We start from the raw sequence: 16878 nt of genomic DNA, 5'->3' as shown, positions 1-16878 counted from the left end.
TTTATATATTAATAGAACTACTAATGTTATTATATTAACATTATATAAGTTAGTAAAAAATTTTATAAACTAAAATAAACTAGTAAATCACAACTCCCCAGAATGCGTTTTTATTTGTCTTCTTGAAATTTAGTAATAAGCAATAAAAATACAAAAAACAAATTTCTTAACCACATTATTTAATTCATTTTTTTAACTATATTATTTGTAATATAATTATATGTTATATGATGTGTTACTTGTTAGATGTAGGACTCAATTATATTCACAATTTTAGATCCAATATTTAAAAAATTCTATCATATGTCAAGAACAGATCGAATATTCTTTAAATACGAATGTACCTGTTCTATAATTTGTTGCTGAGCAAAACTTAAGCACTATTAGCTTCTATTTAAATGTCATCGAATAAACCTCTCTGTGGAGGTCCTATGCGATTAGTATTTGCAATAAATGCTCTTGCATTGTCCATACGTCCTTCATAAAAATCATCGGCTTGGTAGCCTGTATCGTAACTATTATTTGCACCATAACTATCAACTCCAGTTGCCATACCAATATAATATTCTGCAGGGTCAAAGTCACGTAATAATCCAGCTCTTGCGGATTCTACCGACTCATCTCGTTTCAAAGGCCGAACTATAATTTAATTAAATACAAAAATTTAATGACATAGATATAGCTATTTGCACTATACAGAGTGTGTTATGCAATTGGATCGAGTTATATCTTAAAATCAGTAAGAGGTAAGAAAAAGCTGTAAAGGTGAAAGTTGAATGGTATGATTAGATCTTAGGTATTCACTTTTTTAGTATACAGTGGTGCCCTGGAAAAGCGTAATTGCATTCTCTTTTTAAATGAAACTCTATAATTTTTTATCAATCACTTGATGTATTTTTTAATTCTCCACAAAAAAGTATTAAGATATTTGAATTAAAAAATGCTTAGTTTGAAAAATATTTGAATTCCAATGTTGAACTTAGTCTATAAATAATAAGAAAACATAAACATAAGTATCTGCCTTATGTTTTTCTTTCTTTCTCATATGTAAAGTTTCATAAAATTAAAATCGAAATATCCTTTAAATCAAGCACATTCTGACACAAGTATCTTAATACTTTTTTGTAGAGAAATAAATAATGCATCGATTACACAATAAATAATTATAGAGCTCCATTAAAAGAAAAGAGTATAATTGCACTTTCCCCGTGCGTCGTTGCATATTAAGAAAGTGAATACCTAAGATCTTATCATGCAATTCAACTTTTCTTTCTATATTTTTAACTCTCTCTTTATATTTTTATCTATATCTTACTAACTTTGAGATATAATCCGGCTTAATTACATAACGTATATTGTATATTATCACTTCTTTTAAATAAATTACAAATACCTGTATCGGTACTTTGCCGTGAAGTTCTGTAGCGAGATGAACTAGTAGCGCTACTAAATCTTTCTTGAAATTCGCGTCTTCTATACATCAAATCTTCTGTTCTTTGTCTCTTACGTCTCTCTAAAAACGAGAACATAGACGTAGTTATATGAAAACAATGCTATTTACATTTTATAAAATTTAATTATGATACTCATTATTACTCAAATAAAATAGTTTTACCTCGTTTTATTAACTCTTGACCTTCCTCAACAAGGTCTGTTGTAAACTCATCATCATCAAGAAATTGTTGAAAACCTAACATAGAAAGCAATCTACTTCCTAGACTAAAGTATGTTGCTAGACAAAATGCTAAAATAGCCATTGGAAAGTATACGTTAAATCCATCAGATATAATGGAAATAACATCCATATGCCCCATTACCTAAATAAATAAATTACAGAATGAATTTCAAATTTATTATGAAAATCTTACAATTACTCATATATTTACTTGAGTGTAATGAGTTTCCAAAATGTGAGTTTTAATAATATGTGAATCCATGTGTATAAGACCCAGAAAGTTTAAACACATAGGTGGTGTAAGACGGCATAACATCATTCCACTAAATATTAAACTATACTCATTAGTCTGATGATGGGGTGCCAAGTAATATAAATTCAATACACGAATTTTTAAAACAGTCGAATAAGCGCAGTAACAAAGGTAAGCAATTATCATCATTGATAATACCTACAAAAAGCATTTTAGTTATCTCTTCCTTCTTTTTGCATTAATTTATAAAACAAAAATCTTATTTGTTAATATCAAATCTAAATATATATTCTTACCTCAATGGTAAAATAATCGTAATTTTCTTTAGCTAGATTCAAAAATTGGGCAAATAATGATAACACTGGAGTTTTATTAAAAAATGTTACTTCTGACCATACTACAGCTATTGAAAGACATCCAGTGCAAACAGCTATAATTTTTTGTACATAACTTCTTATGATACATTTCCAATACCACTCTAAAAATTTTAATATATTTATAAAAGCTAAAGAAAAGATCATGTGTTTCTACAATCGTTTACTGTTTAAAGCTTACCAATAACTGGACTGTAAACAACACGAAGTGGAAATGAACGATGTGTAGGGAAAGTTGTTTTAAACCTCCTATCATCACTTACTTGGTTTTTTGCTATATCCTCTAAATCAATTATTTTATCAACCAAAATTCCCCATTGAGTTTCTATACGTTGCAAAGTTTGCAATGCTTTTATTGTCTAACAAAAAAAAAAAAAAAAATAAAAATAAAAATAAAAATGAATAAATTATCATGCTTACATAAACAGTGCATTCAAAATGTTCCACGATTCATTATTATTAAGAAGGCAGCTTTTAAGGTAAATGAAATTTTGTTATCTATTATTTAACATACATTCCTTTTCCCTGTATATAAATTTTAGATCATTCATACAACTGTTGAAAGGCGTATGTGTAGCTCTCTTTTGAAATTGTATTTAGAACAGCTGCCACATTTTCATTACTCTTTTAGTGACACCTTTAGCTTAGGAAACAGAAAGAACTCAACAGGAACAAAATCTGGAAAATAGGCTGGTCCCAGGCAATCCATCAACCAAGTATCAAACAGCTGAATGGTGCAATCCAGAAGATGTATGACTGATGAAAATGAAGGCTACAAAATCAAAAATGAAAACAACGTTGATCGCATTTTTTGATTTAAGAGGATTCATTGTGAATTCATGTCCCCTAGCCAGACTGTAACTGGATCATTTCAGAATTACTTGATTGTCTTTTGAAAAGAATTTGTAGTGTCAGATGGGATGTGTACTAATCACACTTGATTACCTTGCAATTTTTTGCTAGAAAATCAGTCATAGTGATTAATAACCACTCTACTTCTCAAATTTGACACCTGCTGACTTTTCCCTATTCCCTAAGCTGAAGGTGGCACAGAAAGGGCAGCATTTTGACGATATAGAAATAATTAAAAAAAATGTGACAGTTGTTTTGAATATAATTTCAAAAGAGGACTACGCATGTTTTTCAATGGTTATATGAATGACCTAAAACTTGTTAGAGAAGAAAGGGATATGTTGAATACTAGATAATAAAATTTCATTTACCTTAAAAATTGTATTTTTAACAACATTAGTCCTGGGATGATCTGAATGCACAGTATATTTACGCATTAGATATATTTAGATATATATGATTAGTAACAAACTTGTCTATGTAAACGTATTAATGCTTTTTCGGATGGTGTATCTGTTGGTGTATCATCTGGTAGTTGTCTTCTATTCATTCTGTCTTTTAATTCTGCAGGAATTTTTTGAAAAATTGTTTCTAAATTACAATGAAAAGGATGTCCTGGTCCAATAGATACTGTAGCAGCTTGTAAAGACTAAAAAATGAAATAAATGCAACATAATGATAAATACAAATAAATGAGGATTAGATAAAATATTTAATTACCTCAAGTATGTCATCTACTGTTTCCTCTGCTTCACATTTATCCAAACTTAATTTAGCAACTTTAAAATAGCTATAATTCAAAGTGTATCCAGGTTTACTAGCATTCCATAATCCCCGAGGAACTTCTACAAGTGCGTATCCAAGTAGTAATACCAGTAAGAATAATCCCCAGGTATTTGATGCAGATGATGCTATAGCTTTTAATTTTTGACTAAAACATATACATACATAAATGCATAATATATATTTTTACATTTATCATACTAATGTATCTTACCCATCAAAATCAAAACCAGGTTTTAATGCTATATATATTAGAAGGATACCACATATGAACAAATAACTTCCATAATATATAGCATTATCTATTAAAGCAGACTTTAGCTTTCCTTGAACTGTGAAATCTCCTGCTTTTATATAAGATTGCATAAGTGGTAATATCAACCATGTTAAACATTGCGAAGTCCAATACACAATTCTCCATAAATTTGGAAATATATGTTCTGGTACATTAGGCCAAGGTTCTTTACAAATATGAAATGGTGCTGTTGTTGTACTGTCAGAGTTTATTTTTGTGCTATTATAAATATTTTGTTCATCACATTGTCTATAAACAGTCTATAAAAAAATATTAGACATAAATGTATTAATTATTTTAATATTACTTAAATTAGTAAATATTATTACTTACAGATGAAACATCCAAGGGTAAGATAAATATTATCAGCAGTGAAAAATACCATGCTATGAGTACAGAGATTGTAACAATAATATGTTGCCGAAAAATATTACCATATTTATATAATAAAGTGGCAGCAAGGCAAAATGCTACCACAATTTCTGTCAAGAATATTCCAAGAACCATTTTGATTTCTAATTTTATTTCACCATAACTTTATAATTATTTTGATACTTTTCGCCTTTAGTTTTATAACTTATTCATTATCATTTGCATTATTATATTCTACTGCTTCTCGGATCTTTAATTCAGCATCCTTTTGCATCTTCTCTAACTTCTCTAATGTAACTGATTTTAAAGGAATTAATTTAGGTTTACAAAGTATATAATCCAAATTTTCTTCCTGGTATAGCAAGCTTTGCCTAGGAAGGATTATGTCAATCTTTTCTGAAGAATTATCCATCAACTCTGACATTTTTGCTGGAATCAAAATGAATATTTGTGTTTATATATATGAGATTATATTTAATTTTAAATAAATATTTCTAAATTATTTCCAAATAGATGTGGTACATAATTTCTCATAGTATGTATGCATACATTTTATATTTTTTAATTTATTTTATATAACTTTAAATAGAAAATACAAATAGATTACATACAAAACTTATAGTTTTCAAAATCAATCGCTTGAATATTTGCTGATAGATACAAAATGTAACTATTATAAACACTTTCGAAGGACGAATAAAATATTAAACAATGATAAAAATAATAAAAAATTCGAGTGTAAAAATTAAAAGGTTATTTGTTAATCACGTTCCACATATTTACTTCGATGGCTACCAAAATCATCTGCATTTTAAATTATCGGTATTTATATTATAACGTACTTTTATCATTGAAAAATACACTTTATCCATTTCTTCTCTACAGTAAAATCATTAGGCATACATTGCACGATATAGTCAAAAATATCGACGTCACATGCACACCGTCAAATTGTCATTTACGAATAATACTACACGTCCAGAGCCTACTTTAGGTCAGATAGATACAGGGTATAGACTATACAGGGGGTAAATCTGGCAACAATGTCAGGATTCAGAATTCTGATCTCGATATAAACATAACCTAATGAATATGGCCCCTTCTACGGTACCCTCCATAGGTCTCCTGCGATTTTATGAAATGTTTACGTATGGTAACGTTTTGTTATAACAGATAATACTAATAATGTTCTAGTGAAACAATGGTAACAGTACACTAGGACGTGTAATAATAGTAACTACATTCGATATGCTGTTTGTCCCAATTTTATCTGCTTAATATACAACTTAAAGACAAAATTCTCAAATACTTATTTTATATCTTTTATGTATAGAGTTTACCTCTATACTTTTATTAAAATATTTTTAAGATGATATAATATGGTGATACTTCGTAATTCTTTTTAAATTAATAAATTAATAATTAGATGTTGCGATATTCCCAAAATAAATGCAAAATTCTTGTATTTATTGAAATAGCAATATAATAGCATATTTTGCTCCAACAATAAATCTAAACTAACCGCATGACTTTTGTTTCACGATCTTCTTTTTCCGGCATAAGTAAATCACGTTTTCTTAGCATTAGCATCTGGTCATCATTGTAAAATCGTGAATATGCGACATATCGCCGACTTTTATCAAATTAATTTAGAAGAATGAAAACTGTTGCTGCTAAATCTGTCTATGCCTGCTCCGTAATAGATCCCAGATTTCCACATACTAGTGATGAATCTGCGCAAATGTTGTACATACTTCAAATATACGAAATTCAAAATGTGATCAAGACATGATTATCAAGTAAGTAATCTCTAAAATTTAAGTAATTAAACGATAGAGAATGGCTACGACAATTGATAAAAGATATGCGTAATTTTGAAATAAAGAGGAAATGAAAAATAAACATCTAATGAAGTGTACCAACCCAAATATATGCAAAACCCTATTTTATTATTAAAATAATCTAATATAAAATGATACGACATATTTTGTCCTATTTTATATTCTTTTATATTTAGCACACCCTGCACCATACATTTTATATATTCAATTAATATAATTAAATATTATAATTAAATATTTATTATTAATAAATGCTTTTTTAAATTAATAAATTAACATAACATTAATAAATGTTTTTTATATAAATATTATTAATAAATAAATATTTAGATAAAATATAAATTATTTTCTTAATTAATTATATTTTTATATTATATTTTATAATATGTAATATATATTATTCTATATATTATATATATTTATTTATTAATAAATATTTATATAAAATATAAATTATTTTCTTTATTTATTAAATAAATTATTTTATTATCAAATATTATTTATTAAATTTTTAGTAAATATTTATATATGAATATATATATATTTACATATATATTTTATTTTATATATTATTAATAATTATACTTTATACATTTAATACTACCCTTACTTAATAATTTTAATATTATCAAATGTTACCTTATACGATATCATGTAACGATAATATTTATCACTTCTAGAAATTTTTTTTCTTCATAACGTTGATTACTATGAAACAGTATAAATCGATTAAGATTTATTACTAACTAGGAAACCCTGCCTTTGAAATTACGTGTGTATTATATTTGTACGTTAAAAAGCTATTTTACTTAACCAAAAAGTTATTTTATTATTTGTTCAAATAATCTTCTAAATATGGCACATGAAGAAAATAAAAACAGAAGGTCTATTGTTGGAAAAAGCACGTAAGAAACTTTTATATTATCAAATCAAATAACGATATCAAATAATTTTATTTATTTTACAAAATTAATAAGGTTAAACATTTATTTCTGTGTTAGACATTGTACCAGTTATGGAGTATGTAAACAAGTGCCGTTTGGAAAAATTGAATTTCCAGCTGATTTATCTGCAGTATTAAATAAGACAAAACCCAATGATCATAAATTATACAATGATTATATGAAACTTGTTAACAGTCTTCCATATATAAAAACAATAGAACCTGAGTATTACTTAATATTGTTCAAAATTTTATTATATTTAGAAGACCATGAACTTCATTTAGTTGCTGCAAAACATAATTTGACAAATCAAAAGCTTAAACATGTTTCTGACACATTTGAAATCACAGTGCCTACCTTAGACGAAGATGATCCATTTATTACTGTTTGTGATACATTAAAACTTGAAGTAAAAAAATTAAAGTTTAAATATACCTGTAATATAACAAATATTATAGGAAAGAAAGTATATATAACAATACGTAAATCGTAAGTATGTTTGCATTAATTTGTAAGAAATAAACAATAGAGTATAAATTATAGTTACTTACAAAATGTTTAGGTCTCTTGCATCTCAACTTCTTGAAGAAGAAGTTGATATTTGTTTCCTTCCTGTGAACTGGCAAATAAGATGTTTTCATTATGTCTTACACATGATGTTCAAGCATGATTTGACAAACTTAGTATATCCCAAAATAAATAAAAATGTTTATACTTTACCAGAACTTTAAGTATTTTTAGTAATTATTCTTAATATATACGTTACTTTTTCATATATTTACTAATATATACTTATACGATACAGTGACTTGGATTGGGCTAATAAAAGTGTAGCAAAAAATGAAGAACAGAAAATAGCAGTGAAGAATATTTTGAATTATTCGGCGTACCCTGCACCATACATTTTATTTGGTCCTCCTGGTACTGGCAAAACAACAACATTAGTTGAAACCATTTACCAAGTATAGATCTACTACTCTAATTTATAGTATAATATGAAAAAAATATGTTTTTCATTCTAAGATCTTGATTATATTATCTTATAGATTAGAAAACAATGCAAATCAAAAAATATTTTAGTATGTGCACCTTCAAATGCAGCAGCTGATGAAATTGCAAATAGATTATTATGTTTACTTCCTCATAAAGATATATTTCGGATGTATGCAGCAAGTAAATGTTGGTAAGTTATTATTCTCATGAATACTTGATACTTTATTAGTTTTATTTCTTTTCGTATTTGTAGTAACAATATAGATGAGAAAATATATCCAAATTCAAATTTTATTGATGATATGGTCCTTTATTTACCAAGAGAAATTTTTGTTTTGAAGAAGATTGTTATTACAACATTAGTAACATGTATAAGGTATGTTTTCCTTTTATTCTTTTCAGTAATAATTACATTTAGTATGATATTTATAATTTGTTAATTGCAGATTGGTGAGCCTTAAATTACGAAATGATCACTTTTCATATATATTTATTGATGAAGCTAGTCAAAGTATAGAATTAGAATCATTAATTCCACTTGTAGTCATGAATTCTAAAAATGATGAAGCATTATATGCACAAATTGTTATTGCTGGTGATCCCTATCAACTTGGTCCTCTAATTAAATGTACAAAAATTCAACATTTGCTTGGTATGTAGTTTCACATTATTAAAGTTAAATTTACGTATTTTATTAACTGATATAGAGTTACATTATGTTTCTAGGAAAGTCTTTATTGGAAAGATTAATGGAATGTGAACCATATCAAAAAGTAAACAATAAATATAATTCGCGTTATATAACAAAGTTAATTCATAATTACCGTAGTCAAGAAGCTATTATACATATATCCAATGAATTATTTTATGAAAAGGACCTGTTGTGTGATAAAACAGAAAATAAACACAGCATAATTTCAAATTGGATGGTATTATCAAGGAAAACATTCCCTATCTTATTTCTTGTACTTAGAAGTGAAGAAGTAAGAACACCAAATGGAAGGTAATTATAACATTTCTATAATAAAAGCAAAGTTCTTACGTAATTTGTGAAATTTAAAAACATTATTTTCTAGTTTAATGAATATTAAACACATTATCTTTTTAGTGTTTACAACGAGAAAGAAATTATGGCTGTAACAAACATTGCAAAAATATTAATGCTTTCCAAATTTGGTAATCGAAACATTAAAGAAGAAGATATTGGAATTGTAACTCCATTCAAGCAACAAAAAATTATGATTAAAAGAAGTTTAAACTTGCATAAATTAAACAACATAGCTGTTGGGACAGTTGAGATATTTCAAGGACAAGAAAAAGAAATTATAGTCCTAAGTACAGTACGTTCACAAACTTTTATACACAATGGTAAACAACATCTCGGTTTCTTATCTAATCCAAAGGTATAATTTTACATAATATTTAAAGAGTAAATCTTTTTTGGTATTCTAAATATAATAATAAGACTTAATAATTATATTTATTTATTTTTTCAGAGGTTTAATGTTGCCTTAACAAGAGCAAAAGATTTATTAATAATAGTAGGAAATCCATCTATTCTTTGTGAAGACGAATATTGGAATACTTTGTGTAAATACTGTGAAAGAAATAATGCATATGTTACTGTTAATGAATATCTTATCTAAAAATTATTGACGTTTTCGATATATAATATAATAATGAATTATTAATTGATAGAACACGTATTTTTTTATGAGATTAATAATCTATTAATATGTTATAGAAACTTCTTTCTGTGTGTTTGTTTTCATTATTGATGCATTTATTATGTATTTATTCATATTAACTTTTTAATATTTAAATAAGTTTGTTAGATACTAATTTGGATATAAATAAATAGATAAATACATATAAAAAGTAAAAATTTGCATTTTTGCTTAATATCAATTTATTTTAAAATATTCTACTACCTGGAGGTTTTATAAAATTACGTATTGTTATGACTTGCAATTAACAAACACTAAATTTTTTTCCGAAATCGAATAATATGTAAATACTTAAGAACCACTTCTTTTAAATTTCAAACTTTAGTTAATGATTTTAATCTTAAACTTTGTAAGATACAACTTTATTCTAAAAGAAGTTTAGCAGTATTAATACCGTGACGTACAGCAAACTCGTGTTTCACACTCGCGAAAAGGATATCTGTTAGTAAAAAAATTTGTGCTATGGCAAATGCTAATGTAACTCCAAAATAAAAGTTCGCATTAGCTGATCTGGAATATATCCACTGATACCAAACAGTAGGTGCAAAAACTGTACAGAATAGCATAAAACTGCCTACAATAAATCCCTGTTGTGTATCTGTAAAAGAATATAAAGTTTTCATATCACATCATATTGTCTACTTAATACATAAACAACTAGTTAATATGAAAACTTACATTGGAATAAATGCTTCCATAATGGTAAAAGAGAGATATAAAATCCAACATCTCCTATACAAGGGTAAGATTTAAATATTGCAGTAATTGCTAAATAAGAAAATGCTAATAGCATTGGATCATGTCGTAACCTCAATGCCAATGGTATTATATATAATAAACTGGCATTTATTTGAAAAGAAGCAATGAAAAGCCATCTAAAGTGCTCAAATACTTCTGTAAAAAAGTACCAATAAAGTCCAACATTTGGACGTAAATCAGGAACTGTTAAAATAAAGCCAAGTGTGTTCCAAATAAATGACCAACTTCCCATAATGTAATAGGAAATACAAAATAGAATGGTTAACATGCTTGCAAATACTATAAGATAGTTCGCAATATTCCTTCTTTGTTTTGTACTATTAGAACGAGCAATATAGATAATTGTTGGCACTATGAGTGAAGCAGGATAAAGTCCTTGTAATGTTAATAAAGAAATTGATAAGCAATTCCAAAATATAGATCTTGTCATTGAAACCAGTGCTATGGAATACAACAAATTTGTAAATACTGTTGTTGTATGTCCAACACAATTAAGTATTATGTATGGATTAAATAAATATCCTGCTGAGACATACATCATTGCAGTATATACTACAGAAGCATCATTATGAATTTCTTTATTTTCATTGCATAATTTTTCCTTCTCTTCTTGTTTAGAAACCTAAAATTCAAATTATTTCATTACAATTGAATTATATCACAGCAATATTTTAAATATGTGAGATTTAACTGACCAATTCAGTCGTATATTGCTTTGCTGTAAGTCCAAGAAATACTGCTGTTAACAAATCAATGAACACAAATAAGCAAAATAATGCCCATTGTGATAAATGTTGTTGTATAAAATTGAAAATATATAATCCAATAGGTGTTTCATGAAACAAATCTCCTGTATAGGGATCAATGCCACAGTTATACAAATACACTCCTTCAGTTACTAAAAATCAATCAGGGGAATCATAACAATTGTCTAATTATTGTTTGTAGTATTATAGTAATAATGCTATTAACGATATAGATATATACATGTATATATAGCTTACATTACTTATAATAGAGAACAATAACGAGAATTTTAATTAGGTTATTATTATGTAAAATTTAATGCAACAACATGACATTTATCCTAACCTCTCTTCCAAGAATTCAATGCAGTAGAAATTTCCACACGATCGCTAATGACTTTTTGGTACTCAGAATTCATCAATAAAAATCGAATAGTACCAGCTAAAATAAAATTTGATAACCATTGTTTCCTCATTTTTTAATTAAGCTATAAATCATTTATGTATATGCGCGCGTTTTACGATCTACTTGTGACATGCAACCGATACCTGAACAGACACTCTATGCTATATATTATGTATTATATATCTTCTTTGTTTATTTAAGCAACTGAGTTTATCTTTACGGCTTTTTAAAAATACAATCTTTAATAACAATAACCACGGTATTATTTTGCATTTGATTGTTGCTAAGGAGAGTTATAATCAAAACATACTATTGGAGCGGTTTTATCTTTCCTTAATGAATCCAATTTATTTATCACAATTCAGCAAAATAACTGTAAATATACTAGAGATCAATTTATAATAAAACCTATATTCTTCTTATTCGAAATATTTTAACACAAAGTTTATATTTTAAAAAATCATTAGTAGTAGTACATGGTAAGCATCCTCATCAATTTAAAAATATAAACAAACAAATTGAAAATCTAAATAAAAGATATTTGTATACTATTTGCAAAAAATTTTATTTCTTTTGTTTTATTACATTGTAATATTACTATTTTTCTTATTTTAAACATCCTACAGCAGAACTTTTGTTTTCAAAATATTGTAGATGGTTTAAATAATGTTTAATTGTGTGTAACAAAAAATGTGGAACGCTTCACGATTTTGCGTGTCATCCTTGCGCAGGGGCCATGCTAATCTTCTCTGTATCGTTCCAATTTTAGTATATGTACTGCCGAAGCAAGTACACTGGTACATCTTAATTTCTCGTATATAAAGGAACGAATTTATATTTCCACGACTAGCGAGAAGAGAATACTCATGGTAGCCATCTGGTGGCGTATTAATGTAGCGTGAAACATAAAGTTTAATTAAGATCCATATTACGTTAAAGAGACGATGGTATTTATTTATTTATTTATTAAATCTTCTTACAATAATTTTAAATTTGTTGACTTTATACTTTGGTTTAAGATATTACAAAAATAATATACTATCCTACTAAAAATTGAACGAAACAAAAAACCATTTTAGGTTAACTTTTGTATATTAAACCAAATAAAATAATGTATGATTTATTTGTAAATCGTACTCATCACCAATTCCATTCTGTATAAAATGTTCTATGTGTTGTGTAATGTGTACAAATTATAATTTGTAAATATATAAAAGATAATTTTAATAATATGCTTCATATTTTAGCGCTTGACAGGGTGGCGATATGTAACATTTATAGGAACAATAGTAGGATTTATAGGAACGTTTTGTTATTTTACAATGATTAGCCCCATGATCAATCCAGAACCATATAGTATGTTTATAACATTTATAGTTATTAAATAAAATTATTTTTTCATATTATGTGACAAAAATTTCAGAACAAATTCGAGAACGTGTGGCAACTGAAAGTGCAAATAAAAGAAATATAAGAAAAGACACAAATATTTAAGGAAATATAATATGAATAAAAAAAAAAAAAACAGATCAGAGAGAGCATTTGTTGTACAAAATTAATTTTTATTATGTAGTTGGACATATGTCACTAAGATGTTGGTGTATATAAAATAGATTGAAGAACATTTAGTGTATTATGTTAAAAAATCAATAAATGTAATGATTTGTACTCTTCTTATAATTATTAATATAATTATGTTACTGTACAGACATCAGCTGCAAGAAGTTTCTTATTTGAAATGACTAGAAACTTCCCTACAGAGATAGCATCTTATAAATACAATATAAAGTGTATGTTAAAAGTCATCATGATCACAAACATCTAGGAAGACATCAAATGCTTCACGGTTACAATTTCCGTCGGCAGTAAAAACATATTTATGAAATGTTCCGTCCATACAAATGGCTAGAAACAATTTAAAATTATATATTATACAGGCATCAGAGAACTGCTTTGGCTGTAGATTCTACACAGGGATACAATAAAAGGAATTCACATACACATATGTCCTATTTGACTTATATTAATTTATATGGCCTATTATATATATAAACTCAAATTATAGCAAGTTTCTTCTTGAACAAAGTCTGTTTGCAAAGCTCCACAAGACGTGTTGAAAATGATCTTGTTGCATCAGAACATAACATTGGAGACATTTTTTCATTGATTATCTGACTCTCTCAATTTCTCTAGGTATTGTTGGTTAGATATGGTGTTCTGTTTGTAAATAGGTAAGTGAAACTAACTTAACTATTTCTGTCTTTCGATAGAAGTATTCCAATATAAAATTCGCTATAACTCGTAAGCAAGGTTAAATAGGACATTTGTTCATATGAACTTTTTTATTGCTTTCATGTGAAGAATCCATTGTCAAAGTGGTTCCCTAATGCTGTGGAACATCCTATATAATATAATAAATAGTTTTATAAATATTCTAAGTCATTATATTCAATACGCTTTTCATACAATACATACCTATAACAGAACTCCTTGTACCAAATGCACAGACACAAGCACATTCTGGTGGTACTGTAAATGTAGCCAATGCCCATTGACTTTCAACATAATTTCCCAAAAATCCCATTTTTGAGAAACTGTAAATAAATTAATTATTAACTTTAATTATTGAAATTTATGGAAGTTTGAACTATATTTACGTACGTCGATCTACGATTTAATTGTGTGTCTTTTAATGCAAATATATGTACAGTTCCCTTATCACTGGAAGCACATAGAAATTCCGAATCTCTACTAAATGTAATGCTGAAATATAAATTATACATTATAATTCATTATTATGAAATCTTTAAAAGTAAAATGTTGTTTTATAATTAATTTGTCTGTAGACGTATTTACCAATAGAGTGTTGCAGGGTCAGCACCTCTTCTCAATTCCACTAATAAGTGTCTACGTATACTATCCCATACTCTGACTAAAGTACCTTGAGTGGAAGCAGTTGCTATCATTGTTCCACTACTATTAACTGCGAGACAAGCCAGTGCTCCCTAATAGTATTGTTTATAAATATAAAGAAATACTAGGAGAAGACATTGTAATATTGAAACATTACCTTCATTTAAATCTATATATAAAATACATATGTACCTGGTGTGCTGCTAGAGTTGCAGGAGCACTAGAACTTCCAGCTTCTGTAGCACCAAGGTCAACCAACTGTACACTACCCTGTTTATGACCAGGAAAAGCAAGAAGTTGTTTTTGTGCAGCAGCTAATGTAGCAACTTCAACTAATCCTTTTGGATTATCTCTGGTTTCTAAAGTTAACAATCTTCGTGTTGGCATAGGAAATGAGAAAACATGTATTTCTCGCTGAAGTGCCACTATCATTCTGTTTTGTAAAATTATTCTTAAGTAAATGCAACATTTATACTGATTAAAAATAAAAGTCAATTTTATTAATGAACTTACTTGTCCCTACGTAATCGTATAGCTTTTATAGGACTGGTAAATGTAACTTCCATTACAAACTTTTTCGATAAATCGTCATAAATAAGTACTGTATTTTCTGCAAACTTTGGTTTTGTACCACCACCTACTATGGCAATGATATTTGTTCTCCAAAGCATCTCTGCAATAGCTATACTTCCCATTATGTCATTTTCCAAATGTGCTTTTTCAACTAATGGTTCTACATTGTATACTCTAAGACCAGATTCCATGCAACATGTAAAACATCCTAAAAGAATACAAATTGGAAACAAAATATCAAACAACAAAACTAGTTTAATAAATGATAAAAAGTTACTGACATTAATTATCTAAAATCTTAATAACTAAATTGAACATTGGCACATGAGAATATATAGTGACAATACTGTTATAAATAAACCAGATTTGTTTTAATATTATATTTTATTCTTTATTCTCTTATAACACTATATATATTTATTTTTCATTAAACAAAGTTAAATATTTTTAACTTTTTACTTTTAAAACAATGTAACAGGGATATTAGATTCTAAATTATTGAAAATAAATTAACACCGTGATTCTTAAGGATTCAGGTAATTAACTTTATAAACAATAGTTACCTTGATCCTGATTAAATCGTAAATTAAGAATATTTCTTTCTCCAGCCATTTGGTGTTATTTGGTGTTACATTAAATTTAATGAATGAGTATTTCCTCTATCGATATATGAATTTTTTTCTAATAAATGTACTACGTGTTTTTGTTTACATTCTCCTTTCACAATCAGCTGTGACTATGATACAATGTTTGGCACAGTATTTCATTCTTTATACGGTACGTAAGATAGCATTGTAAGGCTGATTTTCACTTTATGAATAGCGCAAGCAAATATCTTTTAACAGGTTTAAGAGATTTGTTGTTTTCTCTGGGTGGTACAACAGTTATTTTTAACAAATATCATTCGTATATAACTAATGAAAATCATAATAATTCTTATATATATATATATATATATATATATAAGTATATAACTTATATATATATATAAGTATGCATGTATGTATATATATATATATATATTACTGAGTTACATTTAATAAATTAAGAAATTAAAAATATAAACTCGAAATAAATTTGGTGATATTTTTTTCATGTATCAACTGTAATATATTGTATAGAATAATAATTATTTTTATCATATTATCTGAGAAAACTAGTAATAATAATAATAATGAAAAATTATTTCAAAGATAGAAAATAAAATGACACTATTTCTATGAATAAATAAAATCTTTAATACAAAATGTACTAAATGATTTATAGATTTACGCCCAGTTTTATGTTTACAACATTGGCTGCAGTGATATCAGAGATGAGCACAGTCATATACCATCGTGGAAATGAGCACTGAATAACGATCATATCAGAG

The 16878-nt window shown here is 26.9% G+C and overlaps 4 protein-coding genes and 1 non-coding gene across 6 annotated transcripts; 1 reads left to right on the top strand and 4 right to left on the bottom strand.

Annotated features, from left to right (window-relative positions):
- Positions 1–94: 94 nt before the first annotated feature.
- LOC132916591 (LMBR1 domain-containing protein 2 homolog) lies at positions 95–4873 on the bottom strand. The gene is made up of 10 exons (XM_060976710.1): positions 4566–4873; positions 4152–4492; positions 3875–4085; positions 3627–3803; positions 2484–2661; positions 2225–2406; positions 1887–2126; positions 1616–1817; positions 1394–1513; positions 95–639 (listed from the first exon to the last, which is right to left on the bottom strand). Exons 1-10 carry the CDS (start codon positions 4737–4739, stop codon positions 395–397), a joined length of 2070 nt encoding a protein of 689 aa, XP_060832693.1. The 5' UTR covers positions 4740–4873; the 3' UTR covers positions 95–394.
- Positions 4874–7163: 2290 nt separating this feature from the next.
- LOC132916321 (putative helicase mov-10-B.1) lies at positions 7164–10738 on the top strand. Of its 2 annotated transcripts, XM_060976227.1 has the most exons (10): positions 7167–7350; positions 7447–7878; positions 7952–8114; positions 8193–8351; positions 8436–8572; positions 8636–8758; positions 8829–9034; positions 9109–9385; positions 9491–9785; positions 9879–10738. In XM_060976227.1, the coding sequence occupies exons 1-10, from the start codon at positions 7301–7303 to the stop codon at positions 10026–10028; spliced, it is 1992 nt and encodes a 663-aa protein (XP_060832210.1). In that variant the 5' UTR covers positions 7167–7300; the 3' UTR covers positions 10029–10738. The 2 variants fall into 2 exon arrangements, with proteins under 2 accessions (XP_060832219.1, XP_060832210.1); XM_060976236.1 differs by lacking the exon at positions 9879–10738 and having other exon boundaries at positions 7164–7350; positions 9459–9554.
- On the bottom strand, positions 10385–12321 carry LOC132916408 (phosphatidylinositol glycan anchor biosynthesis class U protein). The gene is made up of 4 exons (XM_060976392.1): positions 11961–12321; positions 11564–11766; positions 10788–11490; positions 10385–10707 (listed from the first exon to the last, which is right to left on the bottom strand). Exons 1-4 carry the CDS (start codon positions 12088–12090, stop codon positions 10472–10474), a joined length of 1272 nt encoding a protein of 423 aa, XP_060832375.1. The 5' UTR covers positions 12091–12321; the 3' UTR covers positions 10385–10471.
- A 385-nt stretch (positions 12322–12706) lies between these two features.
- On the bottom strand, positions 12707–12813 carry LOC132916144 (U6 spliceosomal RNA). The gene has a single exon (XR_009660027.1). It is a non-coding gene; the product is annotated as a U6 spliceosomal RNA (small nuclear RNA).
- Positions 12814–13561: 748 nt separating this feature from the next.
- LOC132916421 (WD repeat domain phosphoinositide-interacting protein 4-like) lies at positions 13562–16465 on the bottom strand. Its single transcript, XM_060976417.1, has 7 exons — positions 16070–16465; positions 15447–15714; positions 15126–15366; positions 14877–15025; positions 14682–14783; positions 14496–14614; positions 13562–13925 (listed from the first exon to the last, which is right to left on the bottom strand). The coding sequence occupies exons 1-7, from the start codon at positions 16116–16118 to the stop codon at positions 13816–13818; spliced, it is 1038 nt and encodes a 345-aa protein (XP_060832400.1). The 5' UTR covers positions 16119–16465; the 3' UTR covers positions 13562–13815.
- Between the last annotated feature and the right edge of the window lie 413 nt (positions 16466–16878).

The sequence above is a fragment of the Bombus pascuorum genome, chromosome 1, assembly GCF_905332965.1.
Source record: "Bombus pascuorum chromosome 1, iyBomPasc1.1, whole genome shotgun sequence".
Classification (NCBI taxonomy): Eukaryota; Metazoa; Arthropoda; class Insecta; order Hymenoptera; family Apidae; genus Bombus; species Bombus pascuorum.
This window is presented reverse-complemented; position numbering and strand designations above follow the sequence as displayed.

Coding starts and splice junctions, on each gene's coding strand:
- LOC132916408 (XM_060976392.1), bottom strand. CDS start 12,090: ATGAGGAAACAATGGTTATCAAATTTTATTTTAGCTGGTACTATTCGA. Junction 11,491..11,563: donor AGCAATATACGACTGAATTG/GTCAGTTAAATC, acceptor TTTGAATTTTAG/GTTTCTAAACAAGAAGAGAA. Junction 10,708..10,787: donor ATGGAAGCATTTATTCCAAT/GTAAGTTTTCAT, acceptor ATTCTTTTACAG/ATACACAACAGGGATTTATT.
- LOC132916321 (XM_060976227.1), top strand. CDS start 7,301: ATGGCACATGAAGAAAATAAAAACAGAAGGTCTATTGTTGGAAAAAGC. Junction 8,352..8,435: donor TAGTTGAAACCATTTACCAA/GTATAGATCTAC, acceptor ATTATCTTATAG/ATTAGAAAACAATGCAAATC. Junction 8,759..8,828: donor ACATTAGTAACATGTATAAG/GTATGTTTTCCT, acceptor TGTTAATTGCAG/ATTGGTGAGCCTTAAATTAC.
- LOC132916421 (XM_060976417.1), bottom strand. CDS start 16,118: ATGGCTGGAGAAAGAAATATTCTTAATTTACGATTTAATCAGGATCAA. Junction 14,615..14,681: donor CAATTAAATCGTAGATCGAC/GTACGTAAATAT, acceptor ATTTATTTACAG/TTTCTCAAAAATGGGATTTT. Junction 13,926..14,495: donor TACAAGGAGTTCTGTTATAG/GTATGTATTGTA, acceptor AATTGTTTCTAG/CCATTTGTATGGACGGAACA.
- LOC132916591 (XM_060976710.1), bottom strand. CDS start 4,739: ATGGTTCTTGGAATATTCTTGACAGAAATTGTGGTAGCATTTTGCCTT. Junction 4,493..4,565: donor TACCCTTGGATGTTTCATCT/GTAAGTAATAAT, acceptor ATTTTTTTATAG/ACTGTTTATAGACAATGTGA. Junction 1,514..1,615: donor TCAAGAGTTAATAAAACGAG/GTAAAACTATTT, acceptor TCTCGTTTTTAG/AGAGACGTAAGAGACAAAGA.